The sequence below is a fragment of the Antrostomus carolinensis genome, unplaced genomic scaffold (assembly GCF_000700745.2).
Source record: "Antrostomus carolinensis isolate BGI_N321 unplaced genomic scaffold, ASM70074v2 scaffold8263, whole genome shotgun sequence".
Classification (NCBI taxonomy): domain Eukaryota; kingdom Metazoa; phylum Chordata; class Aves; order Caprimulgiformes; family Caprimulgidae; genus Antrostomus; species Antrostomus carolinensis.
In genome coordinates this window covers 45,236-60,065 of record NW_010305804.1, presented here as the reverse complement: position 1 = coordinate 60,065, position 14,830 = coordinate 45,236, and the positions used below count along the sequence as shown (strand labels likewise).

Below are 14,830 nucleotides of genomic sequence, written 5' to 3'. Positions count from 1 at the left end.
AGGAATGCCAATACTTGCATGCCACTTAAAAAAAAATTAAAATAAAAAAATTCCCCAAATTCACATTTGTCAAATTGGTTCTAACTAGTTAATCTTAACAGCAAGGCACTAATTAGCTTTTCTTACTTCTATCAGAATCTTGAGTGTTTATTACAAAGCATTACCTTATACCCAGCTGCTTTACAGTTTTTGGTTTGGTTTGTTTGTTTCAGCGCTGCCTCATACTGGTTCTTTAGGTCCCACGGCAGGAGGATTTGGTGGTTCTAGCATACAGAAGGCACAGTCACTAATCGATTTAGGATCTAGCAGGTATGAAAGTTGAGTTTAAAATGATTGTATCTTAAACTTGAGTAATAAGCCTTCCAAAACTTACACAGCATTTCTATTTTCAAAATATATTCTTCAGAAATTAGTCTGTCTAATATGACCTTCCAAGTCTGAAAACAGATTGTTTTGATCTGCACAATAAATAATATTATCAGTAAATCTGACAAAACAATCCAAAGTAGGTGAGGAGTTCAAATGAGTCCCAAAAAGAAGGGACTGTACCTCCTTAGTAAACAGAAGTAAAAAATTACCAAGTGGTTATAAAAGCAATGTTTATGGATTGATGTGCTCATTCATTATAGAGGGCACCATCTAATTAGCAGGCACATAAGAGTAGTATTTGTTATAAATATTTATGTGTGAATTTGTTTTATGAATAATAAATCATGAATCTTTGTAATCAGCTGCTCTGTTTCACTGATTTTAGAGCTTTGTCATAGGCAAAGTGAATTACTAGGCTTATCTATCCAACTGGGCATCCAGGGAACAGTCTCCTAAAAGGCAATCCAGAGGGCATCCCAGCCCCAGCTTAGTCCCAGGGGGTGACCCAGAAGTGCTTACACCTCTTTACTGCTGATACATGGCATCTAGGACGATTTCATGTCTAACTTTGGGCTCCTCATACAGACAGACACCTGATGCTAGCAGATGTTTGATGAGATGATTGTAGGCATGATGTGTACCTGTAATAATTTTATTTTTTTAATTGGAAACCTTTATTTTGCTGCTGTTGTAGTGTTGCAAAGTAGCTCTCCTTCAGTGTTACCGTTGGCAGTGTTTTCACCATCATGTTATCTAATTCCATGCAAAGGATGTCTGTCCAGCATTGTGCCCAAAAGGCTTTGTTTATATCAACATTCTTTACTTTATTGCCTTGAATAACACTGCAAATAGTTTTTTACTTGCCAGAGTAGTGGATTACCTTAAACAAGGCAGGCTGGATGCACCTGGTTTTGTCTGCAAAGATAGGACACTGTGAAAATGCTGTGTGAGTTTTATAGGTATAACTAAACACTCCATCGAGTGTTACTCTGCAGAAACTGAATGAGTTGGCAAAACTCCATTCAGCCTGTCATGTCACTAATAAAAAGAGTGGATAGGGGTGTTATATAGTGGCTTTAGCAGCTTTAGAAACTGCTTTTGATTGTGAGTTTATCAGATAAGTTTTTATGCTCATAGTTATTCATTTGCATACCTCAAAGTTATTTCAACATCTACCCAATGCTTCACAGTCCTTGTGAGAGTTGAGATGTTTTCCTGTGGTTTCCTATATTTTGCAGTGGTGGATTGATGGATTATGTGGCATAAGTGCCTGTGATACCAGTGGAACAAGATCTTGAATTTAAGAGTTTCCTTTTAGATATTTGCCCCTACTTTCACAGTAAAATTCCATTATTAGTGATGAAAATATTTATAGCAAGTTAGCAGAGGTAAAACTTTGTGGAAGTTGTTTCATGTTATCAGAAGATGCTGTATATCTTGTTAAATGCCTGTTTATTAAACCAAGTAACTTACAGTTCTTTATCTCTTTTTTTTTTCCTTTTTTTTTTTTTTTTTTTTAAATTGTATTACAGTTCAAATTCTTCCTCTAGTGCTTCACTAGCTGGGAATTCACCAAAGATTGCACCCTCAGACTGGGCAGTTCCTCAGGCCTCCAGATTAAAATATAGACAGAAATTTAACAGTCTTGATAAAAGCATGAGTGGATATTTATCAGGTGAGTACGTCATTTGATATGGAGGGGAAAACCAGCAGTGTTTTCTGTGTCTGGAATGTTGCGTGCTGAGGGATGGAATCGCAGGCTGCCCAGGGAAGTTGTAGAGTCTCCATCTCTGGAGACATTCAAAACCCACCTGTACGCCTTTCTATGTGATCTCATTTAGGTTCCTGCTCCGGCAGGGGGATTGGACTCCATGCTCTTTCGAGGTCCCTTCCAATCCCCAACATTCTGTGATTCTGTGATCGCAGTTTGGGATTTGGCCTGCATATGAAATAAAAGCTGAAATTGTTGACTTTCAGACCTGTGCAGGAGAGAGTGGGTTTCAGCTACTGGTTCCAGTCAGCCAAGAAACCGAAACAGGCATCAGTTTATTGACTTGAAGTTAGATCCATAAAGTCAGCAGTCATTTTTCAAGCATCACTCTTTGGACTGAAACTCTTTCTTACAACTTTGTAAAATGAGGGACATGTGACGATCGTTCCTGTGCCATGTACTCCTATGTATATGTGTTAGTAATTGTTTAGATGCTTGAGCTTTATCTTTTCAAAGGAAACAGTTCGGGAAAGACACTGCAGTACTGCAGCCATTGGTGGGAATTTTTCAAAAGTAATTTAAGAGAATCATTCCTTGTGGACTTTCAGGGACATTTGTGCTGTGCCACAGCATGGTGGTGCTTTCAAAAGATTTCATACGAAGTTAGTACAAGAGTAGAGTTGTATGAAAGTTCTTATAAACTGAATTACTCACTGTAATGCAGCGAGTGCTGGCCAAGCAGTTAGTAGATGTAAAATCAATATGTGTGTCTGTAGCTGACTACATTTTCCATTTTGAATAAGCACTTACTAAGCCTCTGCTTAAGTTTTCTAGCCTACAAAAAAGGAGGACAATTCTCTCTTTCAAGAAGGAGACTCAATGCTTTTTATCTTGTTCAGTTGATTTTGGGCTGAAGGTTTCATTGACCTGCCTAGAAAGGTATATGGTTCTTTATCATCAAAGGAAAGCTGACAGCTTTCCAGAGTGCTGGCTCAAGGTTTAGGTAAGCAGTCAGCTGTACTTTTATAACAGCTATGGAGATTACCATAAATATCCATTTTTCATGTTAGTTTTTCTATTAGGTGCTCTGAGTGGAAAAAAAAGTACACAAGAATACTTACATCTTTGTTGTGTTCAGGTTGTAATGTCTGTTGTTAAGCTTGGAAGTAAAGCCAGCTGTCAGCCACTGATGAAAATGGATTAGATTAATATTAAAAATAAACATGCCCCAGTTCATGACCCATTTTTTGCTACATGTGAATTTTTGTTCAGAGTGTTCATTTTTATTAAAATCATTTACACTTTCACTAAGGATTTCAAGCAAGGAATGCCCTCCTGCAATCAAACCTTTCACAGACTCAGCTGGCTACTATTTGGTAAGTTTAGTCACTGATTATTAATTCAATGTGTTTGTGGGGTTAAAAGAGGAAATGTACTTTTTTTGGAATAATGAATGATAAAAGGACACTATAAATCTAAAATCACAAACTGAAGCTAATCTACTTCTTAAACCTGTTTGTTCATCAATTACATTTTCAAAAGACACCTTAACATAATAACATTTTTTCACTCTTTATATTTGTTTGTTAAACTCCATGTACGTGGAGGAATACAACCCAGCACTCCCAGTACAGATACTAATTTCAGTTTCTGATTCAGTGATGCACTAGTTTATCCGAGATTAGGATTTTTTCATTTTAAAAGTAGGTTTCTGAAATCAGGCTTGTTAGTTTTAAAATATGGAGGAAGATTAAAAACTAAGTAACCCTTCAGCTTTTTAGAGTTTTACTGAGGTTCCCATAAAGATATCTGCATATTACACCTTTTTTTAAGACTTGCTTCTATTGTGGTGATGGAAATGGTTACAGTTGTCTGAAGGTTTGAATAATCTGCCGTTACCTTGCTATATATGGTAGTTTGAGTTGTGCCTACAGGCATAGCTCGGATGTTATATACAAACATATATTTTATATATAAAATATACTGGCCCAGCAGAATTCACAATAGCTTGGTGCTTTACAGCTCTTTCTGAGTCCCCTTTCTTTTTCTCTTTATCCCAGGGCAGTCATTTGTTTGTGTCTAGCAGCAGCAAGCTGAAATATTCCTCATATTTGTTCAGCTTGTTTGGTTGCATGCTGTGAAGGTAAAAAAGGGAGTGTTGGGCTGTATTCCTCCATCTGGAGTATGGGGAGATAAAGCAGGCACATAGTGACTGTTTTCCCCCTGAGTGCCTAGCCTGAAGATATCAGTAACCAGTGCCAGGAGCTCTGTTACCCATGTAGAGGATTAACAGCCCAAGTTTCAGTTTTGCCCAAAGTAAGGAATCATCAGTATTTCTATTGGGGTACTGTATTCATGGTAATTACTGTAATAACAGTACTGTTATGTGTGAATAGTGTTGCTCTGTGAACATGATCAAAATCTCATTTCATCATCTCCTGCTTTTGTTTTTCACTGTGGTGTGTGAGGGGTGGTCATTTTTTGTTTTGTTTTGTTTTGTTTTCCTTTTTGGTTTTAGTGGATTTTAAACTGCTTTTTTTTTTAAGGAGCAGATATTTTCTTAAGCATTTCACTTTAGCACAGTCTAAGGACACATTCCTGCAATTGTATCTACATAGATAGTTCTTTGAGAAAGAACTGGAAACATTTCACTGTTCTCCCCACTTGTGTGGGAAGCATTTTATAGACTGATGATACGACTGTGTGGTTTGCTGCCTTCTTAGAGGGGCTTTGTGATCCTTTTCCTACCCATTGCAAGGTACTCTGGGGCAGCTTACATCTTCCCTGGACTGTCAAGGAGACACAAGGGGAAAAAAAGAATTCCATGCAGAGATGCCTGTTACAGAATTTGATGTAATTTTATATAATGTTTTCTTCTACTTTAAAAAATAAATTGAAAAAGTGCTTTCTAGCATTTTGAGCTAGTTGAGAACAGTTCCTGGATTCTCTTCCCAGTTCTCTTGTTGATGCAATAAATCAAGAGATGTCTCTTAAACTTTCCTATTCTTTTTGCTATATTTTATGAAAACACCTGAATAGCAGTGCATTATTAAACAAAATAATACCTCCTTTAATCAACTTTTTATGTTATTAATTGTAATTTATTTTTTTACCAGAACATTTCATAGCAATTCTCTCTTTTAAAAATTATTTTTATAGTAAATTGTTTCAGCTGTCATTTGTGAGTGATTGTGATATTTGGTTCTAAATATTATTGCTGTTAAAACTGCACAGGTCACTAGCTGATATTGATGGAGATGGACAGCTGAAAGCTGATGAGTTTGTGTTAGCCATGCACCTGACTGATATGGCCAAAGCTGGACAACCTCTGCCACTAACTCTGCCTCTTGAACTGGTACCACCTTCCTTCAGGTATATCACTGAGGACAGTGAAAAATATTTTTGATAGAAATGTTTTATACAAAGAAATTAACTGTCTTATTTCTGTAACAATGGTGGGTTTGGGTTTTTTTTCACCTCTAGGAGTGGAAAATATACTGAAAATATAAATGGAACTCTACCATCTTACCAGCCTGTGCAAGAAGAGGAGCCCCAGAAAAAACAGCCAGGTAAAATAGGATTCACAATTCTTAATGTATTAAGGCTGTCTTTGAAGGGCACTGAAACCTTTAGAAAGTAGAAGACATAATCAAATCCCTAGGGAGCTTCATTTCAGGAGCTAGATCCCTTTTCACTTGGATGGAAGGAAGGTTGTTAAGTGGATGTAGTCAGCTTATTACATCTAATAGAATTGAGAAGGCAGAGATTGGGGCTATTTTTAGCTGTAGTAAAGTGTGCTGATTAATAATATATTTTGGAAAATAAATCCTTCATGGCCAAATACTGCCATGCTACTGCAAATTTTTTTTTTTCAGTTGAAGATTCCTGGCAATTCTTTATTCTGGACATTTTGAAAGCAAGAGGTTCCAATATAGTTTAATTCTCTGAAAACAAGATGCAATTTGCATAGTGTAAATTCTACTGTTGACTCCCTGATGCTGCTAATAAAGGTCTCTTACACGCACACTGCAAGACATGACTTGCCTCTCATTTTGGAAGGGTGGTTGCTGGGAACCTAAACCATGCCTTTGTAACTCTTTGTATCCTGTACTGCAGTAACTGAGCTTCATCCTGGTTTGTTTTCTACAGTTTTTAACTCTGGGAGCTCTTACAGGGAACAACCTTAAAAACTACTCTCTTTCTGTGTGTTAATGTTTCTTGCACAGTGGAAAACTTTTTTAACAGAAGATAGTCTTCTCCTAGCTTATGAAAGCTATTTTTTGTGCTTCCTCTGAAATTCAAGTCATTTTTGTGGTCAGTTTTAAGTTCCAACATTTTCTTGCATCTGGAATAGACTTAGGAAAATGTAAAGGTATTTTTGAAAAGAAAAATAGTACTTTAACAAATGCAAGATGCTTATGTCATCCATGACCCAACAACCTGAGCTTGCCAAAAAGAAAGTATCTGTCTTTAGTGGCATAACTGAGGTACTTGTTTGAGAGCACTGTTTTGCACAGGACAGAAATAACTAACTTTCCTTATTATAGTGACATTTGAGGACAAAAGGAAAGCCAACTACGAGAGGGGAAATATGGAGCTGGAAAAACGCCGTCAGGTCCTGTTGGAACAGCAGCAGAGAGAGGCTGAACGTAAGGCTCAGAAAGAAAGAGAAGAACAAGAGCGAAGAGAGAGGGAACGTCAGGAACAGGAACGGAAAAAACAACTCGAAATGGAAAGGCAGCTGGAGAGACAACGAGAGCTGGAAAGACAAAGGGAAGAAGAAAGAAGGAAAGAAATAGAAAGGCGGGAGGTTGTTTTCTTGAAATTATTTTTTAATGCTTTGAGGAGTATGTACTCTATGTACATAGAGTATCCACTTGGCAGAGCCTTCAGGGTTTGAATGCTGGCTTTGGTTCTGTCTCCTCACATGGCCACGGGCAGGTCATCTGGGAGAGAGAACATTATTTGTGTCTGAAAACATTGTGTCTGTTCTAAAAGAATCAGATGTTGGTGTATGTTGAAGATTTTCAGATGCTACATAGGACAGATGAGATTTTCTTTGACAGATTTCTTGGATTTATGCAAAACTGTAACCAAACCAGATTATACTGAATTTGTTATTTATAATATTTTGATGGTTGAACTTGAGGCAAATTTGCTTCTGCTTGGTGTATCGACACATGCATGAGACTTGCATATTTTTTGTTAGTTCTGTGAAATACTCAAAGCATTATGAGTAATATCTGTCAGTGTGTTCATTTATGGGCAGTGTTCTAAGCTAAACAGACTTTCTCTCTGAATTATTTGGCTTTTCTTCATCCAGAGTTAGGAGCATGGCATGAAGAGTTTTATAGGATTGCTTCCTCCATTCTTTGATGCTGAAGTATATAAGAGCACTTTACAAAAGACAATATGATGTGTTGCTGTTACACTATTTAGAAATAGAGCACATTACATTAAATCATGATCTCAGAGTTCTGCATCCCCATTGTAATTTAAGGTAATGTAACTTTTCTGCAGGCAGCAAAGCAAGAACTTGAGCGCCAGCGACGACTGGAATGGGAGAGAATTCGTCGCCAAGAACTTCTTAATCAACGTAACAGGGAACAAGAAGAAATCGTCAAGTTAACCTCTAAAAAGAAGAGCCTTAATCTTGAATTAGAAGCCCTAGTAAGACAGAAATTTCACTACACATCTTGAAATACAGTGTTTTAAAGTATGCAAATCTTAGAATCTACATTAATGACCTACCAGGAGTTTCACCCTGCTTTGGATGAGCAATCTAAAACAGATGTTTTGGGTTGTTTTAAAGAATTGATCGTGAACTAATCACCCACAAATTCAGTGGAGAAGTATTACTTCATGTGGTGTAATTTGTCTTTGCTTTCCTTCTAGACAGACAAACATCAGCAAATCTCAGGCAGATTGCATGATGTTCGAAGCAAAAAGCAAATTCGGAAAACTGAGCTGGAGGCATTAGATAAGAAATATGACCAGGGAGTTATGGAAGTCAAGGAGCTACAGCAACAGCTTCAGGTATGTGACTTTCTGTAAAGCTTGTAATTTTCCTGTACTTCTTACTCTGTGTTTCTGTAATGCTGTTGATAATTCATACCCGTAGGGAGGAGTAGTGAATCGTTTTGATTATAGCAGAGAGAGGAAATCAGCAAAGCCATCAATATTGCATAGATTTTTAGTTTTATTTGGGGTGTTAAAGAAATGATTACATGTACTGTGACAAGCTGACAGTTGGATGAGGACAGTAGTCAAAATCTCAGCTGTTCTTATGTGAACCAATAACAATGACTTCTCTTTAATTATGAATTTTTTTATGGCTCCAGACTCTAATATTTATGAGGAATGTTTTTCTATATGCAGAGCAAGTTGGTCTTTGGGCTGAATTACCCTGCTGCTCTATTTCTTTTTTTTTTTTCTTTTTGAATAGCAAGACATTAATTATTTTGAATCAGTTGGCCACCATAAATCATCCTATACTATATTTTTATGTAATCTGCACGTCAGGGAAAATTCTTTTCATGTTCCTGGGCATCACAGAAGTTACTGTTTTATGTTAGACTTGGTGCAGTCAAGAGAAGACTGAGAGGGGATCTTATCAATGTCTATAAATACCTGAAATGTGGGGACCAAGTGGATGGGGCTGGGCTCTTTTTGGTGGTGCCCAGTGACAGGACAAGGAGAAATGGGCAAAAACTGGAACACCAGAAGTTCCAGACAAACTTAAGGAAAAACTTCTTTCCTGTGAGGGTGCCAGAGCCCTGGGACAGGCTGCCCAGAGAGGTGGTGGAGTCTCCTTCTCTGGAGATGTTCAAAACCCACCTGGACGCTTGCCTGTGCAACCTGTTGTAGGGAACCTGCTTTGTCAGGGGGGTTGGACTGGATGATCTCCTGAGGTCCCTTCCAACCCCCACCATTCTGTGGTTCTGTAAGTGTTCTTATGATAATAATTATGCTTTTAGCGTGTCTGTAATTGTTTTTTCCAGCTGTGTTAATGTTTTGGGCTCAAAGAGCATTCAATTTTAATAGTATTTATAGTAAGAGTATATAAGTAATTTTTTTCCTCTACCTTATAAGGATAACTTGCATCCACGTTTCCTTAACATGGATTGAAGTTATGTTTGAAAATTCACCCATTTTTACTTACTGATTTATAAACAATCATAAAAATTTGTTATGTTCTCTTCAATATCTACAGGAGTATCAGAATAAACTAATCTGTTTAGTTCCTGAAAAGCAATTGTTAAGTGAAAGAATTAAAAACACTCAACTTGAAAACACTCAGAGTAAGTGCCTGTAAATTAATTCTCTTTGGTTTGCATTGCTGGCTTTTCATCTCTTGTGAAAAAAGGCTGAAGAATACCAGGGGGTTAATCACACCTTCATTTTTATGTCTTTTGGGTTAGTGCCATCTTAGCATTATTGCATCTGTATTTATTATTTCATCCATGTTCTAAATAAGGGGCAAACACATTTTTTCAAGAAAGCACAGATTTTGCTTGAAACTTTATTTACAGACTCTACAGCCCACAGTACTACTACATCTTGTCTTTTTCAGTAGTGTAAACTCAAGGGAGTTAATTTCTGTAAAATTTACACTAGTCTTTACATCAAATGACACTAGAAGTTCCTATCTAGAGCAGCTTGTTGTGAATTGGTCTGATATTAAAAAAAAACAACTTGCAAATTATTCTGTATATATTACCTGTAATGCCTGTATGTCTCAGTTAATTGTTGGGGCCATTTCTTCTTTGTGCTGTATATGAATAGAAAGGTAAAACAAGGAAATTTTTTAAAGAAAGAGGTTGGGAATGTGTGTATAATAGGAAAATAATAAAATAATTAGTGAAAATATAAATTCTTATAGAATTCCTTATCTTTTATGCAGGTACAGGAATCAGTTCAGTGCACAAGAAGTCCCTAGAAAAGGAAGAATTATGCCAAAGACTTAAGGAACAACTAGATGCCCTTGAGAAAGAAACTGCTTCTAAACTTGCCGAAATGGATGCATTTAACAGCCAGCTTAAGGTACATGCATTACCTAAATATTTAGTCTTATACCAGCAAGCAATATATTTATTTCTTCATCCAGTCATAAAGATTGATGATACTTCTACCAGGCTTCCAAAAAGCTTTCCCCAATTTCCAGTGGCAAATGAGAATTACCAAAAGTCTTGCAGTAAATAGTGTAATAAAAACGCACTGAAAACTATTGCTAATGTACTAAAATGTGAATCTCTTGCTAATCATTGCTTTGCATGAATCAGCTGTTACTCACTCCCAACTTTTGCCTTTTAGAATTCATTTTGATTTTGAATTGAAGGTTCTCAGGCCCTTGCAAATTCTGTTCTTATGGTACTGACTGGCTACAGTTGTTGAATTGTGGCTTGAACATTTAACTTTTATTGAAGAAATACAGGGTTTCATAGTACATTGTGGATCTGGTAGCAGACTTAGATGTTGTCTTAAAAGTAAGCATAGGCCACTTAATTGTGTAAAAGTTAAGAAATATTGACCACTGGCCCTGAAAGCATTTTTGTTTCAGAGGCAACTCTTTACTTGCCTAAAAATGCATGCAACTCTCAGCCAGGGTAGCATGCATCCACTTAACTTCATTTATCAGCTTACTCTTAATGGCACTGATGTGAACTTCATTCTTAAGTGATGGATATATGCTGGGTCAGCGTGAAGGCTCTGCATTCTCCAATAAAAAGAGCACAAAAACCACCCCTTGTAAACATTGAAGGAGTTTCTTTTCTTCTTTTAAAAAGGCTACATATAACTCCCATTTTTAGTTACTTGTTTATTGCATGGCTTGCTGTGTTCAGTGGCTGCATCCATCATTTAGTCTTCCCTAAAGTACGTTTTTCAAGATACAGTGCAAAGATTAATTGGCTTTTTATCTGCCTTATCTTACAGTGTGAGAATATGGATGATTCTGTTCTTCAGTGCCTTTTGTCTCTGCTAAGCTGTCTCAACAACCTCTTCCTCTTACTTAAGGTTATTTTCTAATCTTTGGCTCTTTTGGTTTTTAATTATTTTGCAATTTTCCTCTGCTTACCTTTTCTGTTTGGATGTACAACTTCTATTAAATAAATTTTCCTAAAATGAAATCAATAGACTCTTTTTCTTTCTGCTAGCTTTTACATCCTCTTAAAGACTTAAAATTTTCTTACTGCTTAGAAAGCCAAACTGCAAAATAATAGAATACCAATAAACATTTTATTTCTTAACACTATGTTCACTCAGTTGTTTTACCCAGATATTTTTATTTTTAGTTATGGTAACATCAACCAAAAAAATACTGCTTTACATGGGAACAGTGTTTTCTCTTTCCATCTGTTATTCTCTACCTGTCTTACTCTGCCTGTTATCCATACATCTTAAGCTGTGAGTCAGGTTAATGAATTCTTGTTTAAGAGTCTAGAAATAGTATCAATGCCCAGAATACGACATAGGACATGACAAATGCAATGCTATTAAGCCTCCGGATTAACCCAGTACTAAAACCTACTTGCTATTTTTTCTCAACACTGCTTTTGTCTGTTGGGGTCAAAAATCTGACTTTGATGGTTTTTTTCCTCATAAATTATTCTCAGAATTAGTTAACTGACCTTTCCATTTTGCATAAGGGTTATTCTGTCCTTAAATCAAAGACATGAGAGTTTTTATAATGCAGTGTTGTTTCCATAGTGATCCTCAATTTCTATGCAAAATGAGAAGAAAAAGTATTCTCAGCTGAGTATCTTTGAGGGAAAATAGTAGTCAATTGTTTGGTTTAGTTTGTTGCTACAGAGACTTTCACTGACACAGAGCTCTTGTTGTCTTGCCCTTTTCATACAAATTGCACAGTATCTCTTAGGCAACGTGATTATTGCTAGAGATGCGTATTGTAGTGGGAATAGATCATTCTTAATTACTTTGTTTGCATTTATGAGATCAGATATTAAGAGTCAGGGTATATGTGCTGCATTGCTCAGTAACAATAAGATTTCTAAGGAAAAAATAATGTAATATCTAACAGGTGTTTTGTAACATGATGAAGCACAAGCTAAAGTAATTCTATTGTTGATTTTTTTTCTTCTGTAAATTTAATTATACCAAAGATTCACACTGATTTTCCGCTGTGAAAAAGTTTGTTATCAGAGGGAGATGGAATAGGAATTGAAGGATGTCTTTGAAAGAAAAAGAGTAAAATTGTGGAGTTTACAAATACAGGAAAACTCCAGTCTGAGTTAGTGTCTTTAGACTATGGCTTCCCCCAGTGGTCAGCTTACTGGATATTTTTGTATAGTTTTTCTGATTTACATATGGGACTGATCATTCAAACAGCATCACAAAGGTAAGCACCCCACTGAAGGGATGCGTTCTCAAGTTTATGGTATGGTGTTGGCTTTCAGTTGAAATCTGCCTCCTCGGCAAATGTGCATTGTAGTTTTTTAAAACATGCTTCATTGCATTCTGTGTCCTTAGATAATGTTGTGTTTGAACACTCAGTTTTATATCTTCCCTTCTCCTCTGTCGTATTTGCCATTTCCAGCAGGTGTATGACTGGAAGGGCTCTTTGAAAGCCTCAGTTATGTCAGAGGCGTTGCAAACCTGCCAGCTACTTTTATACTTCTGTTTATTTGACTTTCTTTACAGTGACCTCCAAGGACTGTTAATAACTTAATACTACTTTGTCCATTTGTAATAAAACTTGATTCAAAAAGCATTAAAATGCCTGGATGCTTTTCTCAGAAAATTGGCTTTATTCCTTTTGATGTACTTTGTTGTCTTTCATTATTAGGACCTGAGAGAAAGTTACAGTACACAGCAATTAGCCTTGGAGCAGCTCCACAGGATCAAACAGGACAAAATAAGAGAGGTAGAAAAAAGAAGAGCTGAACTTGCACAGAAAAAGCGACTGGAAGATGAAGCTGCAAGGTACCATGCCTGAATGTATCAATGTTGCAGTTTTTAAAGCAAAAGAATGCTGTGGTGACCTGAAGACACTGACTGTAATAAGTAAGAGGTCTAATCAGTAAAAATACATCCTAGTGAATTGCCTTAGAGAAAATGTTTCATACAGAACACCACTGATAAAAGATGGATTGAATTTCTTTTTCCCAATATGTTTTTATCTTCCTGTTTTAAAAAAAAGCCTGTGTAATTCAGATAAACCAAGTAGTCACTTTTGCTAATAAGATTTTCAGCTCCTTTAATAGGTAATCCTCACACATTTAAAATTCCTTATATTTTCTGCCTTGTTTTCCTGGCCTTCAGAAGATCTGACCTATTTCCTTAAAAGCACTTCTGACTGAGGCGGTACTAGTTTTTTGTCATGTATATCCTGACAGTTGTGAGATTGATACTTAAGACAATAGAAGGGGCGTGGACTGCTTAATTCCTATGTTAATATGGAAAGCTGGATAAGTGAGCAAGCTCTGATTTTTAAATTTGGTTCCTTTTTATTTAGGACAATGAGGGAATTCAGATTTATGTTTTGCGCAGCCCAGCCTTGTATCAAGCACTCAAACTTTTATTGTTCTCAGCTCTTGGTTTCTCATGGTCTTGTTCTCAACTAGTTTTGTTTTCTTTTGTTTCAGTGATTAAGAGAGCATAGTTTCTAGAGTTTGATTCTGACTGTCTGCAGATGCCACTCTTGTTTTTCCTCTCTCCAGACCTTCTGCTGTCAGCTGCCCTATTTTGTGTTTAGCAGCCCTGGATTGAAACAGTGCCAGAGAGAGGGTGGATGGGTGCTCTTGGTGGGCAGTCCTCAGCTCTGGAGTTGCTTTGGTGTACTAGTTTTGACTTCTCATTCATAGAATTGCTGTGTTTTGTCTTTCTAATTTGAGAGAGATTTTCTTTTTCAGTGATGGATAACTACTTTGACTGTTTTTAATGAAGCAGAGCTAGTTCCTGTCATCTGTGTGATGCGTGGTCTTAACTCATGACAGCAGTGTGTGATGGAGTCTCACAACATTTGTGACAGTCCCTTTAAGAGAACCATATGGCACATGTATAATGATGTCCTGTTAACTTTTCTGTTGAACACAGCTATCTGGTAGAGTAACAGTATTACTACATAGCTCCTACTAGATCCTGTCATGTGGCTGAAGACACAGTAAAATGGCCATCACATGAGTGGATCTCCCACAGTGATTTGATGAAGCAATCTCCTCTAGGCCTGATCCCTTCTCAACAACCTCTTCAGAAGGTAGCCCAAAGGGTTAGGTCTGCTCTTGTCAGAAGAAAGGTCTCGACAGCTAAAATACAATGATTTTTAAGGGTGTTGAACTGGATAATAACTTCTTTGGAGAGATGAGGCACAGGATAAAACATGAATAATTTCAGAGAATACAGTCGGATTTCCAGATTCTGTTTGCTGAAGAGTGTGGCAGTGGCAGGGATAAGTGTGTTGAATATTTTACAACTGCTGAAGGCAAAAAAAGAAAGCGGCAAAGATCAGTGTGCAAAGGCTATTTTTATGTATGTACCAAAGTGAAATTTTGTTACTAATCTGTTTGGAAATCTTAGTTTCCAGTTGTGAGATTTGGATGCTACCTTGGTGGACATCTTAAAACCACCTTCATTCAATTAACAGATCACTTCCTGCTCATTCAGGATGTATGTGAGCAGAAGTGCTCGTGGAGGCACTACACAAGTAACCATGTGGCAATATTTCTATACCAAGAATTTTAACCCATTTGTTATTTATACATGAAATATACTGGCACTCATGTTAAGGCAAAG

General features: G+C 36.8%; 1 protein-coding gene across 1 annotated transcript in view; it reads left to right on the top strand.

Moving 5' to 3' along the window:
• The window catches only part of ITSN2 (intersectin 2), a 54,007-nt gene that overhangs the window by 5,788 nt on the left and 33,389 nt on the right, over positions 1–14,830 (top strand). The window contains exons 6-17 of the mRNA XM_010164896.2: positions 213–309; positions 1,902–2,044; positions 3,393–3,456; positions 5,315–5,452; positions 5,564–5,649; positions 6,628–6,890; positions 7,601–7,750; positions 7,976–8,116; positions 9,294–9,381; positions 9,984–10,123; positions 11,015–11,095; positions 12,885–13,021. Of these exons, the coding sequence (XP_010163198.2) occupies positions 213–309; positions 1,902–2,044; positions 3,393–3,456; positions 5,315–5,452; positions 5,564–5,649; positions 6,628–6,890; positions 7,601–7,750; positions 7,976–8,116; positions 9,294–9,381; positions 9,984–10,123; positions 11,015–11,095; positions 12,885–13,021 (1,528 nt within the window). The remainder of the gene's footprint in view (positions 1–212; positions 310–1,901; positions 2,045–3,392; positions 3,457–5,314; positions 5,453–5,563; positions 5,650–6,627; positions 6,891–7,600; positions 7,751–7,975; positions 8,117–9,293; positions 9,382–9,983; positions 10,124–11,014; positions 11,096–12,884; positions 13,022–14,830) is intronic.